Source organism: Hipposideros armiger, unplaced genomic scaffold (assembly GCF_001890085.2).
Source record: "Hipposideros armiger isolate ML-2016 unplaced genomic scaffold, ASM189008v1 scaffold_100, whole genome shotgun sequence".
NCBI classification, from domain to species: Eukaryota; Metazoa; Chordata; class Mammalia; order Chiroptera; family Hipposideridae; genus Hipposideros; species Hipposideros armiger.
This window is the reverse complement of record NW_017731450.1, coordinates 1,069,817-1,092,605: the sequence shown is the minus strand read 5'-3', so window position 1 is coordinate 1,092,605 and position 22,789 is coordinate 1,069,817. Positions and strand designations below refer to the sequence as shown.

General features: G+C 48.6%; 1 protein-coding gene across 1 annotated transcript in view; it reads left to right on the top strand.

Annotated features, from left to right (window-relative positions):
- Positions 1-20,645: 20,645 nt before the first annotated feature.
- The window catches only part of SOX11 (SRY-box transcription factor 11), a 4,404-nt gene continuing 2,260 nt past the window's right edge, over positions 20,646-22,789 (top strand). Inside the window, exon 1 of the mRNA XM_019646279.1 lies at positions 20,646-22,786. Within this exon, the coding sequence (XP_019501824.1) occupies positions 22,318-22,786 (469 nt within the window). The 5' untranslated portion in view covers positions 20,646-22,317. The remainder of the gene's footprint in view (positions 22,787-22,789) is intronic.

Here is a 22,789-nt window from a genome sequence, read left to right as displayed (position 1 = left end):
TGATGAACGCTTGGGCTGAGCCCAGAGATAGGGGCGCACACAGCTCCCCTGCGCTGTTTATCTCCCGGGCCTAAATGAGCTCAGCCCTCACAAGTGATTTGCCCTGACGCTGGAATCCAATCGGAGCCCGGAATGACTGTAACTGTTTTCGGCTTGGCCGATTTAATCAGCAAATCTTCAATAGTGTCATCTGCATGCACTGAGCTGATCCCAGGCTGAACAGCCTGATTTACACCCGCTCCTCGCAGACAGCCATTTGTGGCATCAAGCTAGCTAGCATCTGCTCGCCTGCGTCGTGACAAGGCAGACACCCATGGCAATGTCTATGCTTTATGTCAGGAAACCCAAACAGAGAGACACACGCAGGAGACAATCAAAAGAGAGGGTATTTTTGTTTTATACATTTTTTTAAAGAAATCTGAAAATCCTTCACTCACTTACTTAACAAATAATTATGGGCAGTGTATCAAGTTTGGGCTGGGCCCAGAGGAGTAAGGCTAGGCAGTCAGGAGAACAAGAGAGATAACTAAGATGGGGTGCCTACACGCCTGGGTTAAAACTATCAGATTTTATTCATCAGCTGAACGCAACCTATAAAGCGGTGCCTTAAAACATTAGGGTTCCGGTTAATGTTGGAATGTGGGCTTCTCACAGCTGTGTGGTGGTGTAAGGCATTAAAAACACTCACTGAATGTTATTTTTCTGTGGTCACTATATTTTACACTCTCTACTCCCATCCCCTGTTCTCCTCCCATTGCGGATGGGCTGCCCTGGGCTCCTGGCCTCTGGGAAGAGATGTCAGGTTCAGAAGGAAGTGGCCTGTCATCCCCTCCTGGTTTTGAGATCTAAAACACTTATGTCTTAGGAGATTCCAGACAAAATGGTTTAGAAAATGGGGGTGTAAGGAGACCTTTCATTTTTTCCCTGACCACGACCATGCCCTAACTGGTGTGAAGATTCTCCCAGCTCTTGGAGAGGAGAGAGGGGGATAGGAAGAGAGTTGTAAATGGCGGAGGCCATATTCCCTGACTCCTAGCAGGAGCCCCAAAGGCAGGCAAAGCAAGAGGTGCTGACTCTGCAGTGGATCTGGGGAACAGGGCTTGGGACAGCGTTGACAGTGCCCTCGGGTCCCAGAGTGATGCACAGAGGCAGGAGGACACTCCCCACATGATGCCCAGTGCTGGAGAGTGCCCGATCTGACAGGCCAGATTGAGCACAGCTATGCATCAGCAACGCGCATTCATTGGCTCCATGTAACAGGGTGATCCGTAACGATTGGTCCAATGAGACATGGTGATTGGTTTTATGCGGGCCAATCGCAGGACAAGCCTGATAGTGGAGATCTCCGGGGATAAAACTTGGGACACAGGTGGCTTTGGTACCGAATGCATCACTCAAATATCTTACAGCACACACCCCAGACTTTTAGCTAATGCCAGAGAGAGTACCCCTCAATACCTGAGAGCTAGTCTGCCCGCTTTGTTGACCGGAGACTCAAAACAAAAATGACCCTGAATAACAAAAAAAAAACAAAAGGAAAATCATATTTTTTGCAATATCTATCTGCCTTACGGACTGAGTTATATGAGACCTATGATGTCTGATTGTTAAATTCTAGGAAATTCAAAAACTTTGAAGTTATAAGTCCTCTTTCCATCTCAAACTTTTAAAAATGGTATAAAAACTCACAAATGCTTCTGTAAAGATGTCTTGTGTCCCTATAAACAGCCACAGAAAGCAAAGAAACAATGCAACAGAAAGCAAGAGACAGCTTGAAGTAGAGTTCTGAAATCCTGAAGACCTGTAAGAGCCTCTCCGACCATCAGCCTCCAAACCTTTAGTTCTGCTAGTGCTACTCTCACTTGGCAAATGAGGTGTCCCCTGGGCCTGCCTGTAGGGCATTGTCACCTGTAGCCTGCCGGCCACAGTCCAGCACTGGGCTTGCCAACGTTGGATTTAAATGACAATAATGGTGATAGTGATAATAGAGATGATGATGAAGGTAATGAAGAGCAAAGATAAAAGTTAGTTCCCATTCAGCTCTATTTGTATGTAAATTCAAGAATTAACCAGAATAACTGCACTGCGGCCTGGACACAGAGGGTCACCCTTTCACTTTGAAGGAAAATAAATCCAAGTTACCAGACAAACCTGGGTATATATTATTTATCCCCACTTTGCCCACCAAAAGCAAAAAATCAATTAAATGCGATAGAAACAATAAAAAAATAAATGTGCTCCCTTTCCAGAAGATTTCATTTTAACTTGTAGAGAATTTTATGCGACTCTTCTCACTTCCTTGAAAAAAAAGTGATCCTTTGCAGAGACAGCCCGGGTGGGCGTCGCTGGCCCAGAAAACCCAGCGGTGGGAGAGAGGGCCTGGCACCAGGTCCTGGCCATGCTGTCAGAAAGCCACCGCGCATTCTGAGGGTGACGATGGACTATTGCTTCCAACGCTCGACCCTCACATTACGCTTAGTGTTAAGGGCTTCTCTGGGTTGGCAGGCTTTCTGCTGTTAATTTAATTTACAGGCGGTTTGCAGAGACAGAAGGCGGACGTACAGTGAAGCTGCAGACGTGGCCCTAGGGACCCGGAAGGAGTAAGGGGACAGGACAGGGCATGAAGGAGCCCTGGGCCTGCGACGCTGCTCCCGCAGTAAGCCTGTGGCACTGCCACCGCGGAGGGACAGAGGGAGCCCCTGGCCTGCCACGGCTCCCACACTTGACAGCTCCTGGAAAACGTCACAGTTCTGCGAATCCCACGGAAGAAGAATTTAGGCACATGAGCTCTTAGGAGCAGCCGTTGTGTTCGGGCTCTACCAAGAAAATCATTTTGTTTCTTCCTGTGTCCCCACTTACAGAGTCAATGATTGGGTTTGCTTCCCCTCCACCCCCCACCCTTCCCCTTACTAAACCCGCCCAGCACCCTGCTGGGCAGGGAGCATTTCTAGAACAGACCTGCCTCCCACATGAAGGTAATTAAATGGAGGGGAGTGGGGGCTACTCTGGGTTGTGGGGAAACAACAGAAGCCTGCGACCAAGTTCCTGGGGACTCAGGAGAAAGGCTGCTGGTGAAGAGAGGCCAAAACTGGCCCTGAGGAACCGACTCTAAGATTCTAAGATGAAAGAAAGAGCGAGAAGGCGGGAGAGAGGGAGGGAGGAACAGAGCCACCCTTGTCTTCCTCTGACGGGAGCATTAACTGGTAGTCCATTTTTATAGGTGAACTCAGGTGACTCCGTCCTAAGGTAGTACTTGGAGGTGTCATCACAGCACCCAACAAGAGTTGCGGCGATGTCTGTAAATATTTGCTTTACGTCTGTCTTTGTACAGCACTCAGCTCCCCTAGGAGTCCTATGCACACCTTGTGGAGACCATATTTCCACAGGTTACCCGTGGCTGGAACTCCAGCACGTACCTCCTCCTGCGTCATCATGGGCGGGAGCTTCCTGGTCCACGGAGCGCACAATTTTATTTAAGCCAGTCTCTGACCCTCACACAGAAAGGTGAGGCTCTACGGAACACTGTGCAGCCGAGCCTCATCAGAGGTTCCAGGCAGGGCAGCCCTTCTCCCACTTTGCTACCCTGTAATCTCAAGTAACGAAAACCCTGTTCCTATGACCTTCCTTTTACAAGAAATAAATGGCTGCACATCATTGCCATAGAACAGAAGGACCACAAAACAAACTCTGTGAGGACTTGGGAAAGGGAGGGAAACAGACCAATTGTTTAAAAGAAAAGCACCAGAGCTCATCGGACCTTATTCCATACACAGCAGCACGAAGGTCACACTGGAGCCCTGGGTGAGCCATGGTGGCTCAGAGCCCCGCACCCTTAGGAAGCCACAAGGCACCCAGTCACTAGGACCAAAGATAACTGGCCCTCGTGTTCACTGTGCTATAATTATTATAACAGGAAAGCCCACAGGTCACTCAACATCTAAAATGTATGTGTGTGCTAAGAAAGCTTATTCAGGTCCCGCTAATTTGTAGGGTGGTTGGGCTTTACATGTCACTCATTGCTGGAGTAGCAAAACAGCACTCCATCCTGTAAGATGGTAGAGGGTGGGGACAATGACTGTGCCGACCAGGGGGTGTTGACACAAGAAATCCCAGACAGCTGACCCTCCAACAACTCATTCCAGACAAAGGGACCCTAATTGTCACTATCTGACAACATGACTCCTGGGATGTGTGACATCTAGAACTCCAGTGTTCTTCGCCTGGTTCTGAGTAATCAACGCCCAGGAGCCCCCATCAAATGAACATCATACTCTTCCCACCTTCTCCATCTGCTGACATCCTACTCATCCTTCAGGGCCAGGATCAAACATCCTTTGCTTTTCAAAGCTTTTCTTGATCCCAGTCGTCAGAGTGAATCACATCCCTGGTCCTCCCACAGCGGGACGCGTGCGACCCACCTACGGGAAGCTGTGACACTCCTTGGCTCAGCTGTTTGCATCCCCGACTCGCCCTCTCCATCACGAAATCCTTGAGGACAGAAACCAGGCCTTTTAAAAGTTCTATTGCTCTCCACTATGAGACAGTGTAGTGAACTTTGCAGATGCTCAATAACTTCTGTTAAAATGAGTTTTGATCTGTGCCCTGGAGTCAGGCAAGCCTGAGTCACTGTCAGGCTGTCACAGTTGTTAGCTGTTATAATACAGCAGGGCGACGTCCCTTCTCTGAGTCTTAGTGTCCTTTTCTGTAAAATAGCCTTTCTAATCCTTACGTTATTAGGTGCTCATGAGTATTAAATGAGGTAAAAGACAGGAACCTAAAATGCAGTAGGCCCAAAGCTTCCTCTTTTCTTTCTTTCTTTCCTTCTTCTTTTTTTTTTCATTTCAGCTTGATTGAGTTATAATTGGCATGTTAAATTGTAAGATATTTAAAGTGTACATTGTGATGATTTTATATATATATATATATATATATATATATATATATATATGTATATATATATATATATATATTTTGAAAAGATTCCCCTATCTACAATAGTTCATTAACACAGCCATCTCCTCACATTTTCATTCATTCATTCATTCTTTTGGTGGGAGCATTTAAGTTCTTAGCAAATGTCAACTGCACAACACAGTGTTATCAACTAGAGTCGCCATGTTTTACCCGAGACCCTCCGACGTTATTCATCACACAGCTATATCTTTGTGCTCTTTACCAGCCTCTCCCTACTCCCCCCCGCCCCCCAGCCCTTGGCAATCATGTTTCTACTCTCTGTTTCTAGGAGTTTGACATGTTGTTTTAAGTTCCACATACAAGTGATACCATGCAGCATCTGTCTTCTTCTGCCTGGCTCACATCGCTTGGTATAATATCCATGTTGTCACGAATGGCGAGATTGCTTTCCTTCTCATGACTGAATACTATTTCATTGTGTGTGTGTGTGTATGCTGTACATACATGTGTGTGTGTGTATTTATACACACAGTGCATCTTCTTTATCCACTCACCTGCTGACAGACGCTTAGGCTGTTTCCATATCTTCACTATTTTTTTCCTCTTGACTCTATTCCAATATTGTAGTTTAAGAAGGTATAAATATCAACCGGGCTCTCTTGTTACCATAAAGAAATCAAAGCATCAGTCTTTTGAAGGGAATGGTTTTGGTTTCTTGCTAGAAGCAAATATTCGTCTATAAAATCAGGAAAGTTACAAATGTGAGTTTAAGTGGCCACGGGGGAGATTGATTGGCCAGTTTTAAGACGTTGCTTGTTCCATGGCTTCTGTGATCGTCACCAAAAGTTATTAGTATGGTGGACAAAACTACAGACCTGCTTTGAAAAGGTAGATCTACCTCAAGAAAATTTCAGTTCCCCATAGCGACAATGACCTAAACCAAACATGTGAAAATCATCCTAATTTTAACAAGAAGATTGGATGGACAAGCAGGTTTTGAAAACTGATACACATTCACACTGACTTATAAGAGCTGCCTTTGACCACCAATGTTTAATCTCTGCAGTTCTGGCCCTGCCTAGAGCATCATGTGAAGTTGTGGGGGAGACAGCACCCATGGAGGCCGCTCAGGGCCGAGGCTCGGACTGCCCCTGCTCTGTGCCTCGGGGAGCAGCCCCTGGGCCCAGCACTCTGGCCTCACGGGTTTTTGTTTACCTGTTGGCCTGAGGCTGGTTCCATGGGCTCACATGTCACTCTGAAGGATGGTAGGAGGAACAGAGCTCCCAGGATTATTAGATTTACCTTGTCAATCTCCCACAGGAGCTGCTCGTCACCACAGTGCCTCTCATGATGACATTTCCGGGGAATCCAGTCCCCATGCCTCAGTAACAAGGAGCTGTATTCTGAAGCGGCGTCTGGTCAGTTTTTAGGCCACGGCCAGGATGGTGTCATGAGTCCTGTTTCCGTTCTTGGCTTTGGCAACTTGCTCACTCAAGGTCGCGTGTCCGAACTCCCGCGGATTCTGGGCCTCATGGGATGTGCTGGAGGGACCCGGCTTAACGACCCTCACGTTGCCTTTTTCTAACCTTATTTTTCCTACATCCAGTATTGCTCCTGTTTTGATGGTAATCTGTTCTTTCATACACGTTTCTGTAAGTTGCATGAATTCCATTTTGAAAAAATAAAGAGAAGAACAAAGATTTCTCTAATCTGGCACCATTCATTACTGGGTGGCGTGTCCCCCTGAGAGAAAGGGACAGTTAGGGGGCAGTGAAGGGAGGCCCAGGCCCCCCTCAGGAGACTGGGGTGGACAGCGAGGACCTGGCCCTCGATTTAGGGGACAATGAGAATCTGAAAGGTTAATTAGCAGGGAAATGACAGATCAGTCGTCCGGGCAACAACCCCGAGGTCCCCCTCCCATTTGGGAAGTTGCCTGGGAGCAATGCCCTGACTTCCCTGTTCTTGTGTCACCACCTGGGGATGGGGAGGCATTTCTAAGAAGCTGCCACATTAGATTAACGTGGCCAACCGGGGTTCCCAATTTTAACAGTGAGAGCTTAGCCTACAGAGAAGGAGACCAGACAGAACTACACATTGTGTGAGTGGGAGAGCAGAGTCGGGGTGGGGGGGACTCAGGAGGCTGTGTGTCCGCCGCACCTGCAGCCAGGACAGGACTGTCCCAACCCCATGGCCCTCCCTACCTCCTCAGGGTGGCTGGGGGAGCCCTGGCCACCAGCCAGCTCTGCCGTCAGTGTCCCCCCTGCTGGCTCCTGCATCCAGAGGCGGGCACCAATGCCCATAAAGCACCTGGCTCCTCTCCACCTGCAGCCACAGCTCCTGCAGCTGAACACCTGCCATGCCAGGGCCGCTGCCAGGGCTGCAGGCTCCAGAGCAGAGGGTGGCACCGTGGTGGCCCCAGCTGCCAATGAGTGTAGCACTAGGTGTCTGGGGAGCAGGCAGCTGGCTGAGGGCAAAGCATTCATAAAGGAGGTCTCTGGAGGGCTGCGGTCCAGGCAGGTGGCTGGGGAGTGGGGAGTCCTCTCAGAGCAGGGGAGAGGCCTGTCTGGAAGCAGCTGAGAGGAAGACAGGGGGAAGGGAAGGGGAGGTGACAATGGAAGGGGGATGTCACTGCCCAGACTGGAGCTGGGGGTTATGGGGGACAGGTAAAGAGCAGAGGCCTGCCAAGAAAGATTCCTGGAATCTCGGAAAGTCATCTCAGCTTCATCTAGAACAAACACACCAAACAGTTAAGCAGAAATACAGCCCGTTTTCTTTTAAGGGAGATAGAGAAAACAATTGTATTCCAGGTTTGTTTCTTTTTAAGAGCTGCTAAAAAGCCTTTCAGTAAGTCCCACTTAGATCTTTCTTTTCTTCTATGTCAGTTAAGCCCCTGAATTCCTGAGTTTTAAAGCCATTCACTCCAAAATGAGTCCTCCTGAATGGCAGGTGGGATTATTAGCATAAAGGTCTATACTTCAGTGGTAACTCACTGTAGTGGGAAATTTATATACCTACCTGACATATGCTTCATATTTAATCACAGGCAATTAGTTATCTTCTTACCCAGCACTATTTTCTGACACTGAAATATATATATTGGCCAGGAGTTGTCCAAATATTAAATACTCGTTACACGTCTTATGGAGATTTCACTTGAGATTTAATTTCACCTCTCCTTCCTCCAAGCCACCAGCTCTGCACCCCTTAGCTGAGGACGTGGGTTAGTCCTTCCAGGAAAGGCATGCCCAAGACTTAGTGTCGCACTGACACCAACATGCTGAGCGATGTTCATATGGCCTGCAAAGGGAGAAGAAATGCCTCAAAGGCCAGAAAAAGAGGTTCTGCTTTACTTGTGTCAGAGAGCCGGTGAACCCTGAGATGAGTGAGTCGCGAATTTCAAGATTAACCTGGAAGCATGTGCAGCATGTAACAGTAGGAAGAGGCCAGAGGGTGACACTGTAAAAGAAATACAAAGTCGACAGGGGAAGGTGACAGTGCTGGGCACAGTGTCTGTCCAGGAACTGCAGTGACAGAACAGCACTCCCATCCCTGGCCACACCGCTCCAGCCAGGCCCTCCTCTGTCCTGTCCCACCTCAGGGAATCCTCAGGACAGGGGCAGCTCTGCAGGAGCCATCAGATGTTTCCATGGAAAACTTCAGGAGAGAACAAAAGGCCTCGGCGTCCTATCTGTGAGTTACCTAAACCGACACACACACACACACACATGTATACACACATAGGTACACACATGCACAATGCACACATATACATACACACATGCACACATATAAACACACACATACACATATACACACACAGATACATGCACATACACACATGCATACACACACATACACACATACACACACACGCACGGCCAGTATGCTGACTCATCTTTTAATATATTACTTGTTCAAAGCTTGGCCTGGTGCACTTTATTGTACTGAGAAATTCATCCCAAAAGCATGTAGATAAAGATGAAATTTACATACGCACACACGTAACATGCAGCCACACAAACCACACACAGGCCTCCTTAACTCTCTGGTAGCCCATGTGAAAACACACAAACATATGCATGTCAATTACAGATCTCCTTAGAGATAACGGTCCTTTGAAACTTAAGGACCATATAGAAATAAATACCTTACATTTTTCAGATCATGTTGTACTCTCCAGCAGTTGCCATCTCGTGCCTGTAAGCAAATCTGGAGATAGGCCAGGAAGGTGGTTTCACTTCCATGTTGTGGACGCCTGCTCTTCCCAAGGTCACACTCCGGTCAGAGGTGAGGAGCAGTCAGAAGCTGCTCTGCCTGAGGAGCTTTTGCTGCTGCTCCGGGATTCTTGGGCACAGGCTGTCAGGAGACATGTGGGGGACGAATAGCGCCTGGAATGACACTGTGTCTCTGGACTCCAAGGCGTGTGTTCTCCCAAGCAGACTGCGCTGCCCGCCCTCCTTAACAAGTGTATCTTCAGAAGGGAGGGAACGCCAAGCCATTCTCTTCTAAACGAGTGCATCGCTTCACCCCCGCACAGTGGACGATGTTCTAAAGGAACTCCTAGAAGGAAGTGGTTATTCAAAAATGTCTTCATAGCGTTTCTTTCTAATAACCACCTCCTGTAACACAGGACACTAAAATCCTACACGGAGGATGTGTTTTCCCTGACAGGAGAACAAGTTCTGCAAAGGTGAGAATCCGGAATTTCCCCCTTTCCATCTCTAGCGCTCAAATAAATGCTTGGCACATAACAGGTGCTCATTAAATCCACACTTGGCTGAAGTGCCTGAACAGGCCGGCTGAGGCAGGACACATGCTCGATGAAGACTCATTGAACAGACAAATAAATGAATGAACGATTAAATGCGGCTAATACTCCCTAACAGAAAACCCTAGGCCCTAGAGTGATTGGAAGTGATTTATTGGTCACATAGTAGAGAGATCCCACTTGTTGAGAGTGGGATCTACTTTCTGTGGGAAAAACCACCTGTACTCTTGAACAAATGCCACCAGCTTGGGTTGGAATGACTTCAGCAAGAATCGAGTCATTCCAAAGAAGACTGGCTCTCAACTGGAATTATAAAAATCGGTAAGGACTACGTCTTTTAAGCACAACTTGTAATTTCATCGTGGTGCACAACGTCAAGTTCTCCATAAAATATACTCCAGTTAATCTGAGGCCAGATTGAATATTTGATCTAAAGTCATAAGCTTCACTTTGGTCTTCTCATGATCACATGTTTTACAGACATCAAATAATATCAGATCAAATTCCCTGACTGCGCCCTCTGGAAGTGCCTTTTGCAATAGAGCTCTCTCAGATGACACACAGAAGAGAGAGCCCAAGTTTTCTGTAGTTTGGCATCATACTGTTCTTTTCAGACTCCCAAGTTTAGTTGAAGGTGGAAGATATCACAGACCCTGAGTGACAAAATTAGCCTTCAGCGAGGTAGTCTATAATTTACTGTATTGCTTATTTATTCATGATGCCCTGTTTTCTGTCAACTCCCAATGTAGCTGAAATTGCAGAACTTTTAAATAGCACAGACAGCACAGTTGGCATGGCTGAGTATGACACACTGCAGTTGAACTTCGTCCTAGTTAGCCAAGCCAACCTTGTTCCCTCCTGGTCCTGCATCCTCTCCTGCTGTCCCAGCTTCACAGGGACCCTGAAACGTCACAGTCGTTTCCACTGAATTCATGCTTTTGAGTTCCCATGACTTAATTTCAACTAGGTCCCTAAACTTTCAGGAAACACTGGTCTATGCGATAGTAGGCGGATATAAATTTTGCTCTCTCTGCTTTCTATCTCTTCTTTCCAGAGACTATTTCAGACAAGGACCTCCTATGTTATGGGCACAAAACACTCACATCTCTAGACGAGGTAGTACCATGCCTTCCTTTCCGGATTCCACCTCAGTTTTGAAAATGTCTTGGCCTAGTTTTGTCCAAATGCTTTCTAGTCCTACAGGAGCTTGGTAAAGTGCTTCTGAGCCTCCCAAGAACCTTAGGGGATGGTGGGAGGAAATAAGCTATTTCCCCAATGACGACACAGAGGCCCATGTCAGAAAAGTGCTTGGTCTAAATCACTGATACAGTAAATGGAGATTCTAAATGAAGTCAGAGCTTCTGATTCAAAATTTTGTGACAAATACTTTGCCATGCACCTACCTATACATTTCAGAGTGCAGGGCATGGACGTGAACCTGTAATGGTGTCGAGGCCACACTGGAAAAGCAGGATCCACATTACGGAACATGCAACACACGGAAGTTTGACTCACTCATTCCCATGATAAAGAAAATCGTTGTGAAGAGCATGGCACTCTGCTTTTTTTCTTAAACAGGTGCCGTGGGCACCAAGGTGCCGTACATTGTCTTTGGGTGTAAGGCGGATCATTTCCGATGGGGAGGGGAGTGGGGTGCAGTTTGCATGTTTTCATATTTCCTTTCTGGAAAATATGGTCAAATTTAGACTTGACGTATGTCAATGGCGTGGAGATTTTTATACCTACCACGTACTTGGTCTCGAACGTGTCATGTCGCACAGTAAACACTTGTTCCAGGGCATAACAGGATCTATAGTGCTGCTGTCATTGGCACTTACACAATAAATAAGCCACTGCTGGGGTGGCTGAATGCATCCATGTGTGACCAGGAAATACTATAAATACCTTTCCTCTATGCTTTAGATCCTATTCTTCTCTGCCTGCACCAAAAATACACACGCCGGTGCTTCACTCATGCTGTCATGTGTTCACCCAGAAGGCTACGAAACGTCTCCTTGCTCCCTGCTTGCAGGAGGGGAAACAGAGGCATGACACCGGTGTTAGGAATGACACACCTAAGTCCTGGGGAGAATACTAAATGTACATGCACAAGGTCTGTCATCGCAAGAAATGGACTGAGAGAACTGGAGGAAAAGATATGCACCGAGCTTGGGGGATAGAAAAACCATGGTAAAACTGAACCTAGAGCCAGCGCCTTTCTAAGGTACGGACTGCCACCTGAGTCAGTCTACAGCCCCCTGGTTCCCTGATTCTGTGGAGCACATGTGGTGGGGGGAGCACGTGGGGGGGCAGGCACTGGGACCTCCCGCCTCACTCTCAGGCTTCCTGAAAGACTCATCTTGCGTATGTCCTCCCAACGCTTTGAGATGTCCTCAGCGTGCCCACTTTTGGGGTTCAAGAAATTCCCTCAGATTTTGTCGGGAAATGCGTGAGTGACGGAGTAAACAAAGGCTTCTAAGAACAGTTTGCTGCATGCTACACAGGAGTGTCCTCTGGGCCAACACCTGTAGACTTCTGCAAGCAGAAAAATAAAAAAAACTGGAGGAGTGGGTTCGTTAAAGTAAGATGTGGAAAGCACCCAACGGCGCCTCGTGGGAAAATAACGGACAACTTCAAGGAGAAGGTGGTTGACATACCAAGTGCAGCAGCCTGGGCTGTGGCAGGGCTGCCACACGAGGCAGACGCCGAACGATGAGTGACAGAAGGGGAGACAGTGCATCCCCTTTCTTGGCCTCAGGTTTTCTTTCCCTTCTCTTGCCACTCACGCGACGTGACTTTGAACCCTGGGTTTCCTTCATCACGTCTTCGTTTGTTCAGCTAACCAAGCACAGCTGACTGCAGACTGGGTGCCAGGCACCTGTTCCCTGAGAGGTACATGCAGTGGGAAATTCAGGGACTTTAAAGGGGGCTAGCAATCCAGTAGGAACTCTTTAAGCCGTGGTATCATTTTTATTATTCTGCCTATAACACCCACCATGAGGGAGATAACAGAATGTGTAAACTGAAATTCACATTAATTTTATTGTATTTGTCAGCAGTTCCTGTGTCCAGAAAATGTGAGGAAAACTTGCCAGAGGAACTTCCTCATGTCACAGCATCTTAGAACTGTAACAAGGCTTTATAAATAACCCAGAGGAACTTCCTTTGTAATAGAACTTCCTTTATAACCCCCAAGGGTCCTCCATGGGCCAGCCTGGGTGTGGCAACCTGAGCGGATTTCTTCCTGCCCTCTCAGATGGGAGGCGTGGCCAGGAAATGTTACTGAAAAATGTGTCTGTGCTCATGCAAAGCACTGTGCACTGTACTTCCACAAGATTTCCCCGGCTGCGGTGCTTAGAGTGTGAGATGTCATCACCTCAGCCACACAGCTTACGGTTCTAAACTTACCTAGGTTAATGGCGGTACCCCCTTTGGCTTGAATAAGATGTTAAATAGTACTTGTCCACCCCTCCTAGAGTTTAGGCAGAGACCCCAGAGATAAAATGTGATGGTATGGTGAAGCCTGTACACGCTGAAGCTGTGCCCACTGGACAGCACAATGGAAGTCCCACCACGCCGACTGGACCGCTCCCCACCCGCCTCTACCATGAACTCCGTGCCTGCAGAAGAGAAGTCTAGAGATTCACTAAAGGGCAAAAGTCTTTCAAGAGAACATGTAAGAGAAGAGAGCTGTAGGGTTTTTCTGCGCTCTCGCTCTTTATTAGTGACTTGGGGCTAACGTATCCAAGTACCACAGACCGGGTGGTTTAAACAACAGAACTGTGTTCTCTTACTGCCTGGAGGCCGGAAGTTCGCGGTCACGGTGTTGGCAGGGCTGGCTCCTCCTGGGGGCTTGGGGGGGGGGTCTGTTTCAGGCCCCTCTCCTGGGCTTGACCGTTTTTGTCTTCTTGTTCTCCCCACATGCTCTGTCCCCTGTGCATGTGTGTCTGTCTCCTAATTTCCCCCTTGTATTAACAGCACCAGTCACAGTGGACTAGGACCCACCCTGGCAACCTCATTTCAGCTTGATCATCTGCAAAGCTCTCTCTCCAAATAGTTACATTCTGAGGTCTTGGGGGTTAGGACTTCAGTATATGGATTTGGGGTGACCACAGCCATTCAACTTACAAGAGTCCATTCTCTGGCCCCTAAAAACTTATTTCCTTTCACATGCAAAATACATTAACTCTAAAATGTCCACATACAACAGAGAAAACCAAGGCCCCACGTGGTCACCCACTGGCTTGAGGGTCACACAGCTAATCAACATTAGCAGGAGTGTGACAATCAGGTCTTCCTGACCCAGAATGCAGTCCTCTCACGCCGCCCTCTGCACAAGTGCACCTACACAGGTGCACCCGCACAGGTGTACCTCCAAGGTACGCAGACACGTGGGTCCTCTTGCTGTTCACTGTCCTCTGCCCCTACCAGAGGAAAAAGGTGCCCCTTTAGTTTCCTTTTCCACAGGAACTGACAGCTCGCTACTCTCATGGGAAATGTAGATGGTAGAGGCAGGGACTGCCCTTCTCAAGGAAAGGTGCGAAATCCATGCCTCTCTATCGGTTTGCTTTGTCTCACTTTATTTCTTGTTCATGTTATGATTGTTTAGAATTTAATAATAACTTGTGCTCCACAGAGCTCTGTCTATATCATAGGAATAGCACAAATTATATAATTGTTTCACTGCAAAATTTTTTTAAAAGGTCTTAGCTATTCTGAGCACAAAACGAAAGAGGATAGAGAGAGACACAGAGAGAGAGAGAGAAAGAGAGAAAGAGAGAGAGAGAGAGAGAGAGAGAGAGAGAGAGAGAGAGAGAGAGAGAGAGAGAGATTCAGCAAGGGCCAGAGAAGAAAACTACTGTGGAAATCAGGAGTCAGTTAAGGAAAGACACAGTTGATTACAGGGCTCCTGGGGTGTGTGTGGGGGAGAGGGGAGGTGACACAGCATAGGCCACAGTGGCTTAGTCAGAAAGAGTCATTGCTGGGACTTAACCTCGTGCCACCCAGAGGGGAAAGAAAAGATGCTGCATCTGACATAACCAATGATGTCACCTTCCTGGTCAGGCTGACCTGCAGGCACCTTCCCCCTGCAGCTGCCCCAACCACAGCCCTGGCATCTACAGGACAGTCCTTCGCAAGACAGCCACTAGCTCTCTAGTGTCCCTGAAGCTTGGGAGACAACAGGAAACACAGTGACATATCCCTAGCTCTGGGTACGGATGTTTTCTCTAAGAAGAGAATGAGACACACAAACCTGGATAGTACCCCACGCAAAGAAATCAGATTTGGTGAATTTTTAAATTTTACTTTTAAAAATGCCTATCCATTGTTTTTTTATTTTCATTCCTATAATCTCTCTCTTTTTATTTTCATTCCTATAATCTCTCTCTCTCTCTCTCTCTCTCTCTCTCTCTCTCTCTCACAATCAAACATCCAAAAAATACATCCCCTCTTCTTTAGTGTGTACAACAACGATGCTGACACAAAAGGGAACAAAGTCTCCGACAGAACGGCCTTCTCAGTCCTGGGCAGGGCGGACTCGGCCTTTCTCCCTCCGCACGGACTCCAGCTCCAGGAAACGCACCGGCCTCTATGCCCAGCTTATGTCCGTCTCTTTTGTTCAGATGGTAAAGGATTAGCATAATGTGCGAGCCCCGTTCCACCCCACCCTGATGCTGTGTCCTTTCTTTTTTGGAGCAATCCACGGGGCAGCTGGAGACCCAGAGCGCTGTGCGACAGTCTGCGCCATGGGACACGGCAGCTTATTTAACAATAAAGCATGCATTTTTAGGAAACAGTTATGTACTTTATTTATTTTTTAAAAACTTCCTGGGGTGTCCAATCAAATGCCTTTTCCAGAGAAGGTTAAAAAAAAAAGCTGAATTCATATGAGAATACGGTTTAATGAAGATAAGGTTTGTTAAATTGCAGAAGGAATCCTGTTCTAACAGATCCCTGGTGAAAGGACCACAGTGGCCACAGGAAGCGGCTCTGTCTGGATCCACACACACCCATCCTGTACTAGCTTCGGGCTTATGTGTGTGGAGCGTGTGTTCAGGGTCACGGTGTAAAAATGTATTTCATGTGTCATGGTCAAAATAAGGGTGAAAGCCACCGCACTACGCCCCTCTGTGTGCTGGTTAATTGTGATGAGATGATGCTATCGAGGCCGAAGGAAACAAGTCACGCTTTGCTTGCACTGCCAAGGGGAGTGGGTTTTGTTCAAGGGTGAAGGGCTTCACTGAACGTGAAGTTGGGACTCCTAGGGTCCAAGCCACGTTGGAATGAAGAGTCTGGTTGCAGTGTGGGCGTGGGGAGACCAGTGGGGTGTCTGTGGATGAAACTCAGGAGAACCTGTGTGCACATGGTGCTAGTGGAAACGACAGGAAGGGATGGATTCGGGAGGGGTTTAGGTGGCAGCCCTGACTGACCTCACGGGGGATGTGGATGAAGGTGAACATTCAGTCACTCAGTCAGCATTTATGGAACAGCTACTGTGTGCCAAGAAGTGTTTAGGCATTGGGAAAAGGAACGTTAAAATAATAACACTAATAACATTTGTGGACATGTTGCAATGTACAGGTAATGTGCTAAGCACTTGGTATGTTTTCGATCATCATAACAACTTTAAGAGGTAGTCACTATCATCCCACTTTATAAATGAGAAAACCGAGGCAAGGGGGTTAAGTAACTTGCTTAAAGGACACTGTAAAATGAATGAGAAGAAAAGCCACAGACTGGGGACAACATCTGCAAAAGACACATCTGATAAAGGACTGTCTTCTGAAATATACAAAGAACTCTTAAAACGCAACAATAAAAAATAATAAACAATCTGATTTTAAAATGGGCAAAAGACCTGAACAGACACCTCATCAAAGAAGATATACAGATGGCAACTAAGCATATGAAATGATGTTCCCTATCATTTGTCATCGGGGAGATGCAAATTAAAACAATGAGATACCACCACACACTATTAGAATGGCCGAAATTCAGAACACGACAACACCAAATGCTGGTGAGGATGTGGAGCAGTAAGAACTCAACGAACTCCTACCACTCGATCCAGAAATCAAACTCTTTGGTATTGATCCCAAAGAACTGAAAACTCATGTCCACACAAAACCCTGCACACAGATGTTTATAGCAGCTTTATTCACAATCGCCAAAGCGAGGAAGCAGCCAGTAGGTGATGGATAATCTCTGGCCCATCCAGACCATAGAATATTATTCAGTGCTACAAAGAAATAATCTATAGAGCCGTTAAAGACAGGGAGGAACCCTAAATGCTTGTTCCTAAGTGAAAGAAACCAATCAGAAAATGCTACATGGTGTATGATTCCAATTATATGACCTGGAAAAGGCAAAACTGTGGAGACTAAAAAGATCAGCGGTTGGCAGGGGTTGGGTAGTGAAGAAGAGATGGTTTTCAGGAGGGAGCACGGGAGATTTTAGGGCAGTGAAACTACTCTGTATGAAGCTATAATGGTGGGCACCTGTCATTGCACATGTGTCAGGTCCCAAAGAACGTACACCACCAAGGCTGAGCCCAACGTCAACTGTAGACTTGGGGGTGCTAATGATGTGTCACTATAAGTGCCTCAGCTGGAGCACAACTCAGGTGGGGGTGGGGCGTGGGGAAGGCTGTGACTGTGTGAGGACAGGTGACGCGTGGGGATTCTCTGTGCCTTCCATGCAATTTTGTTATAAATATAAAACGACTCTAAAAAAATAAAGCCTATTTTTTAAAAAAATGAACACATAGCTCACATGCATAATAAAAAAAAGACAAGACCTGAATTTCAGGGGAGGCAGATTTGAGGTTTGTGGAATTTTTCTCTTTATTATGAAACAAGCGTCAAGGGCTACCTGATGACATCCACTGAAAAGGAAGGAGGAAAGGAAAGAAACACAAGACGATGGATCCAGAATTTTCAGTCCAAGGCAGAGTATTCCAGAGACTTAGCTCTCAACACCTAAGCCAGAGTTTTCCAACTTCAATAGCACCTCATTAATAAGTCAATTCAGTGGGTTTTACCAACATTGTTTAACGGAAGGAAATGGAAAAGCAGCCTGAATTGCATGTAATAAGGAGAGATACTGATTTGTGACACTTTGGTTTCTACTTTTGCATCTGCTCTGCAGGGAGGAGGTCATGATGGCTGTAAAATTGTGCTTCCTAAGTTTCAGAGTCCCTGCCCCGTGTCGTTCAGCCCCACTGCTCCATCTCCGTACTGCTGTCGTGGAGCACACCGCTAGCTGGGTGATTCAGAGAATAAACGAGTGAGAATGCCAACAAGGTGATTTTGGCTACTGAAGTGTGTTATGAGGAACGGAGCAGGGTCCTGACAGCCACTGGCAGCGTGTGTTGGGGGGAGGGGCAGCAGGGGCTCAGGAGGCACCTGGAAGCACAGTCCCTGAGGTCTGACTGCTATGAAGGAGCTCGGGACGCGAAGGTCAGGTGAAAAGCAAGTTCTAGGTGGGCAGAAGAAAATGCATAATCTTTAAGGCAGGGCGAGAAGACTGGGACAAGAGGAGATTTCGAGTTCGGCAGCAGTCAATCATACAGGCCTTGTAGGATTCTTTGAAACACAACTATTCACCTTGGGAGATCTGTGTGTCAGGATGTGTGTGAGGTAAGGATTCTGAGAGGGCGCCCACATTTCTATTTTCATCCTCATGTATTCTGTGATAAATTTCACCAGGTTAGGATTTACATCAAGAGCAGCAGTGAAGCCTGGGGTGTGTGTGTGTGTGTGTGTGTGTGTGTGTGTGTTGGGGTGAGTATACCCGTTACCACTTCTGAGGGCCATTCAAGGAGGCTGTCCTGTTGACAGAAGATGCTCAGATCCAGATTGTGGACTCAGATCGGAGGCAGAGATGTGAGGATGCAGCTGGATGTGGAGGGATGGAGGGACGCATTTGGGAGAGTGGGCCTAGAGAGAAGAAAAGGAAAGAGCCCTTCTGCGTGGCATCCTTCCAGCATCCCGAGAACACTTCCAAAAAGGGCGTGTCCAAGTCAATGTGTGGGATATTACCCAGTGGTATCTTCAGTGTATTATTTGCTCAGCAAATTGTTCCTTCCTCAGAGAAAAAGGAAACATTTCCTATTTGTCCTGATTGTGAAAGATTTTGTAGAATGTCTTAGCCCCTTATACAATAGTCCGTATAAATGAAGTTTTTTGTAAAGATGCAATTGTAAAAAGATAATAATAGTAATAGCCATAAAGCAGTCATTTATGGCTCTAATCGAATGTCAGTCTTAAGACTCTGAACATCAATTATCTATACAACAATGTTTATTGTTAGTAGGAAAATTGCTTATTTTGCTTATAAAATAAGTACAGTGATAGATATACACACAAAAATGAAGTGTATATTTGCTCTAAAAATATGACTGATGGGCTCAATCCTGAGATAGTCAGTGGTTTAAAAAATAGCAGACAAATGTCCACTTTACCAAATTGGACTTTCAAGAGGTGTATCGTTAGAGAAGGCCACATTTTCTGTTTATTAGCTTAAAACACCTTTCAATAGTTGCTTACTGATGATGGCGCAAACATCTGTTTTTCATGAGTAAATACTCTTCCTGCAAGAAGGCATGCAACATCTCAAACGTGTTCCCATTTCTCTTTCAAAAATGTTATATTGATTTTCAAAATCTTCCTTAGCAAGCAAAAAAGAACAAGAAGTATATGGATGAGTTATTTAGTTCTCTTTTCCTTTCCTCACTGGAAATCCTCCCTGAATTCAGGAACATTAAATTGTTGGGTGGATCCCTGTTAACAGAATAGCAATCCAGGCAATTCTGCCTGCAAATTGTCACCATGTCTACAGCCTAGCCTGAAAGGCGGCTCAGGTCCCCTTTCCCGTGCAAGCCCCATGCCTGCTTTACCACCTCTTCTCTGCAGTGTTCATTGAAAGACGCGGTCACAGGACTTCCTCTGATCCTCACACTAAGACAAACCCCCTTCCTCTGGCTTTATCTCCTCAAACAAATGATCCAGCTTTCTTGTATATACCTTATTTGAAAGACTAAAATGTAACTTTTATCTTCTCTATGAAGATCAGAGCACTATGAGAATAAAACCCATTATTTTTCAGTCCTGCTATGCTTGTATAATTCTCATTGGAAACGTAAACATAATCTTTGCTATAGGGTGAAGAAAGCAGATACATATTGGATTTGCCAAAGATTTTCAAACGCAGATTTTCTCAGAGTCTGAAATGCCTGGTGCCCAGATAGTTTGCATGAAAATCATGCAACTGAGCTAAATTATTCCCAGCCCTCTATAGAGTGTGGATCTGGCATGTGTTGGGAAAAAGGGGTGCAAATTCACCATTCTCTCCACTCCACCCTCCATGGTGTCCCCAGTAGTTTGAAAATGTATGAGGTGAGAGAAAAATAAGATGCAGCGCTCGCCTTGGGGGAGTGACCATGAATTTTCACACCCTGCCTTGGGCTTTCTTATAGCTTCAGACTGCAGGTCGCCAGGTATAAATGACTGTAAATTCTTTGGTTTCCATAGCCCTAAAAAAATTAATTGCCAGAATTTTTGGCCTGAAGATTACAAGTATTGGGTGCAGTGTTTTTCTTTAGGAAGAATATGAGGGAGGCTGTGGGGGTAGTGATGTGGTCATTTTTTTTTTTTTTCAAATAATGTTCTGTGAAAACATGGTACCACTGTGTTATTCAAGTCCGGGGGTTGGGGTGGGGGAGGGGCGGGGAATACAATGCTTAGGTAATGCAGTAAGATTTGCAGGGAGGGCTCCTGAAAGGAAGCGGCTTTGGATAATTTTCTTAGTCTTTGCAGCTGACTTGTCTTGTAAAATACTCTGGGCAGTAGCTTAGGGAACTAGTCAAAGTTGCCAGCTACCCAACGCTGGAGGGTGTGAAGACAGGGATGACGACAGACAATGAGTAGGAAGCGGCGGCTTTCTTTTAATTGCCCCCAGAATATCCGTAGATGGGTAACAGGAACTAAATAAAGACACAAAGAAAAACGGGTTTGGAAGTAGCACAGCGAGATCACCGGGTCCTGGGGCTGCTTTACATAATGCAGCCTGCTCCCTGCGTCGACGTGCCGAGAGCAGTCCGTGTCACCTCTTCACAGACAGACGAAATATTTCGACTCGAAACTTGGGGTGCACCCGGTTTTCTCTTGTTATTTGTGTTGTTCACCTAAAAGGCGAATGACCCAGAATCTAGCTAGCTCCTTGCTAGATTTCTGGAGGAGGCTGCTCGGGAGGGCGCTGGCGACCGGGAAGGGGGAGGGGACCAAGAGGCAGAGGAGGGCCGGGGAGGGAGAGCGGGAGCCGCGGGGAGGGGCTTGGGAGAGGATGAGCGAGGGGGACAGGTGACGCCTAGGCGGGGTTGTGCTGAAGCTCGTCGCCCCCGGGCCCAGCTCGCAGCAGCATCGGAAGTGGCCAGACTGGACGCGGGGCCCCGGCCGCGGCCAAACCCCACTGACCGTTACTCCGGCCCCCGCCTGCGGCGGGGCGGGCGAAATCGAGCGCGCGGAGCCGGGCGCAGGCAAATCCGCACCCGGCGTCTCCGAACCCCACGGAGGAGGGGAAACGCATGGAGCAAAAGGATGAAACAGAAACATGCAAACGGGGGAGGGAGCATGCAAACCTCTCGGGCTTTCAATGGATTTCTTGGCTTCAGAGAAAGGGAGTAAGGGAAAAGAATAGAGGAGCCCACGTGCCCACGAAGGTGTTGTGTTAAAGCGCCACCTTCCGTCGGTCGGGGGCGCGGCGGGCACTCTGGCGGGCTCGGCCTGGGGGCGCGCGGGGGCGCCGCTTCGCCCACCCGGGGGCGGGTCGGGCTGCATCCGCCATCTCGGGTTGCGCGCGTGCCCGCGCGTGCGCGCGCGCGGGGTGGGACGCGCCCCATCTGCTCACACCGACGGGCCTCTCGGGGACCCGGCACAAAGGGGCCCCGGGCCTCTCCCGGGACCCGGTCCTCGGTTCGCGCGGGCGCTCGGACTAGCCCTGGTCGCCCCGGGCGCGCCCGCTCGCCGCGGTGTCGTGCGCGGGGCCCCCCCCAGCATCCCGGGGAGAGACGCATCTGTGCACACACGCGGATTTTTTAAAAATAACATATTTCTCTACGTGCCTCCCGCCCCCCACCCCCATCTTCGCGAAGCAGCCCCGAGGGCGGGGGCGGGGGCGGGGCGTCGACATTCATAAATGGAGATGGGCGGGCCCGGGGCCCGGCCATTGGCTGGCGCGGGCAGTGATGTCACCCATATGACACCCTGATAACTAGTTGGGAGAGAGCCCTCAACTTTTTGCAGAAGGAGCGCGCGCGCCTGGGAGTGCTCGGGGTCCGGCGCGTGCAGCGGGAGCCGCGAGCGGGAGAGCACGGTCCCGGGCCGCCTCGACCGCCGCCGCCGCCGCCTCTCCCGTCGCGGCCGCAGCCCCCCGCGCGCGGGCGGCCGGAGCCGCCGGAGCCGTCGCAGCCGCTGTGTGCAGCCTGGAAGGGGGGGCGGGGGGAGGGGGGGAGCCGCGGCCGCGGGGCGCCGAGGACTTTGCAACTTGCCCGGGAAGGTGGAGGGGCGAGAGGGGGAGGGGCACCCCCGCACGAGACCGAGCGGCCCGGGCTGGCGCGCCCAGCCCCGCAGCGGATCATGGTGCAGCAGGCGGAGGGCGCGGAGGCGGAGAGCAACCTGCCCCGGGAGGCGCTGGACACCGAGGAGGGCGAGTTCATGGCCTGCAGCCCGGTGGCCCTGGACGAGAGCGACCCGGACTGGTGCAAGACGGCGTCGGGCCACATCAAGCGGCCGATGAACGCCTTCATGGTGTGGTCCAAGATCGAGCGCCGGAAGATCATGGAGCAGTCGCCCGACATGCACAACGCCGAGATCTCCAAGCGGCTGGGCAAGCGCTGGAAGATGCTCAAGGACAGCGAGAAGATCCCGTTCATCCGCGAGGCCGAGCGGCTGCGGCTCAAGCACATGGCCGACTACCCCGACTACAAGTACCGGCCGCGGAAAAAGCCCAAGATGGACCCCGCGGCCAAGCCGAGCGCCGGCCAGAGCCCCGAGAAGAGCGCGGCGGGCGGCGCCAAGGCGGCCAAGGGCTCGGGCAAGAAGTGCGGCA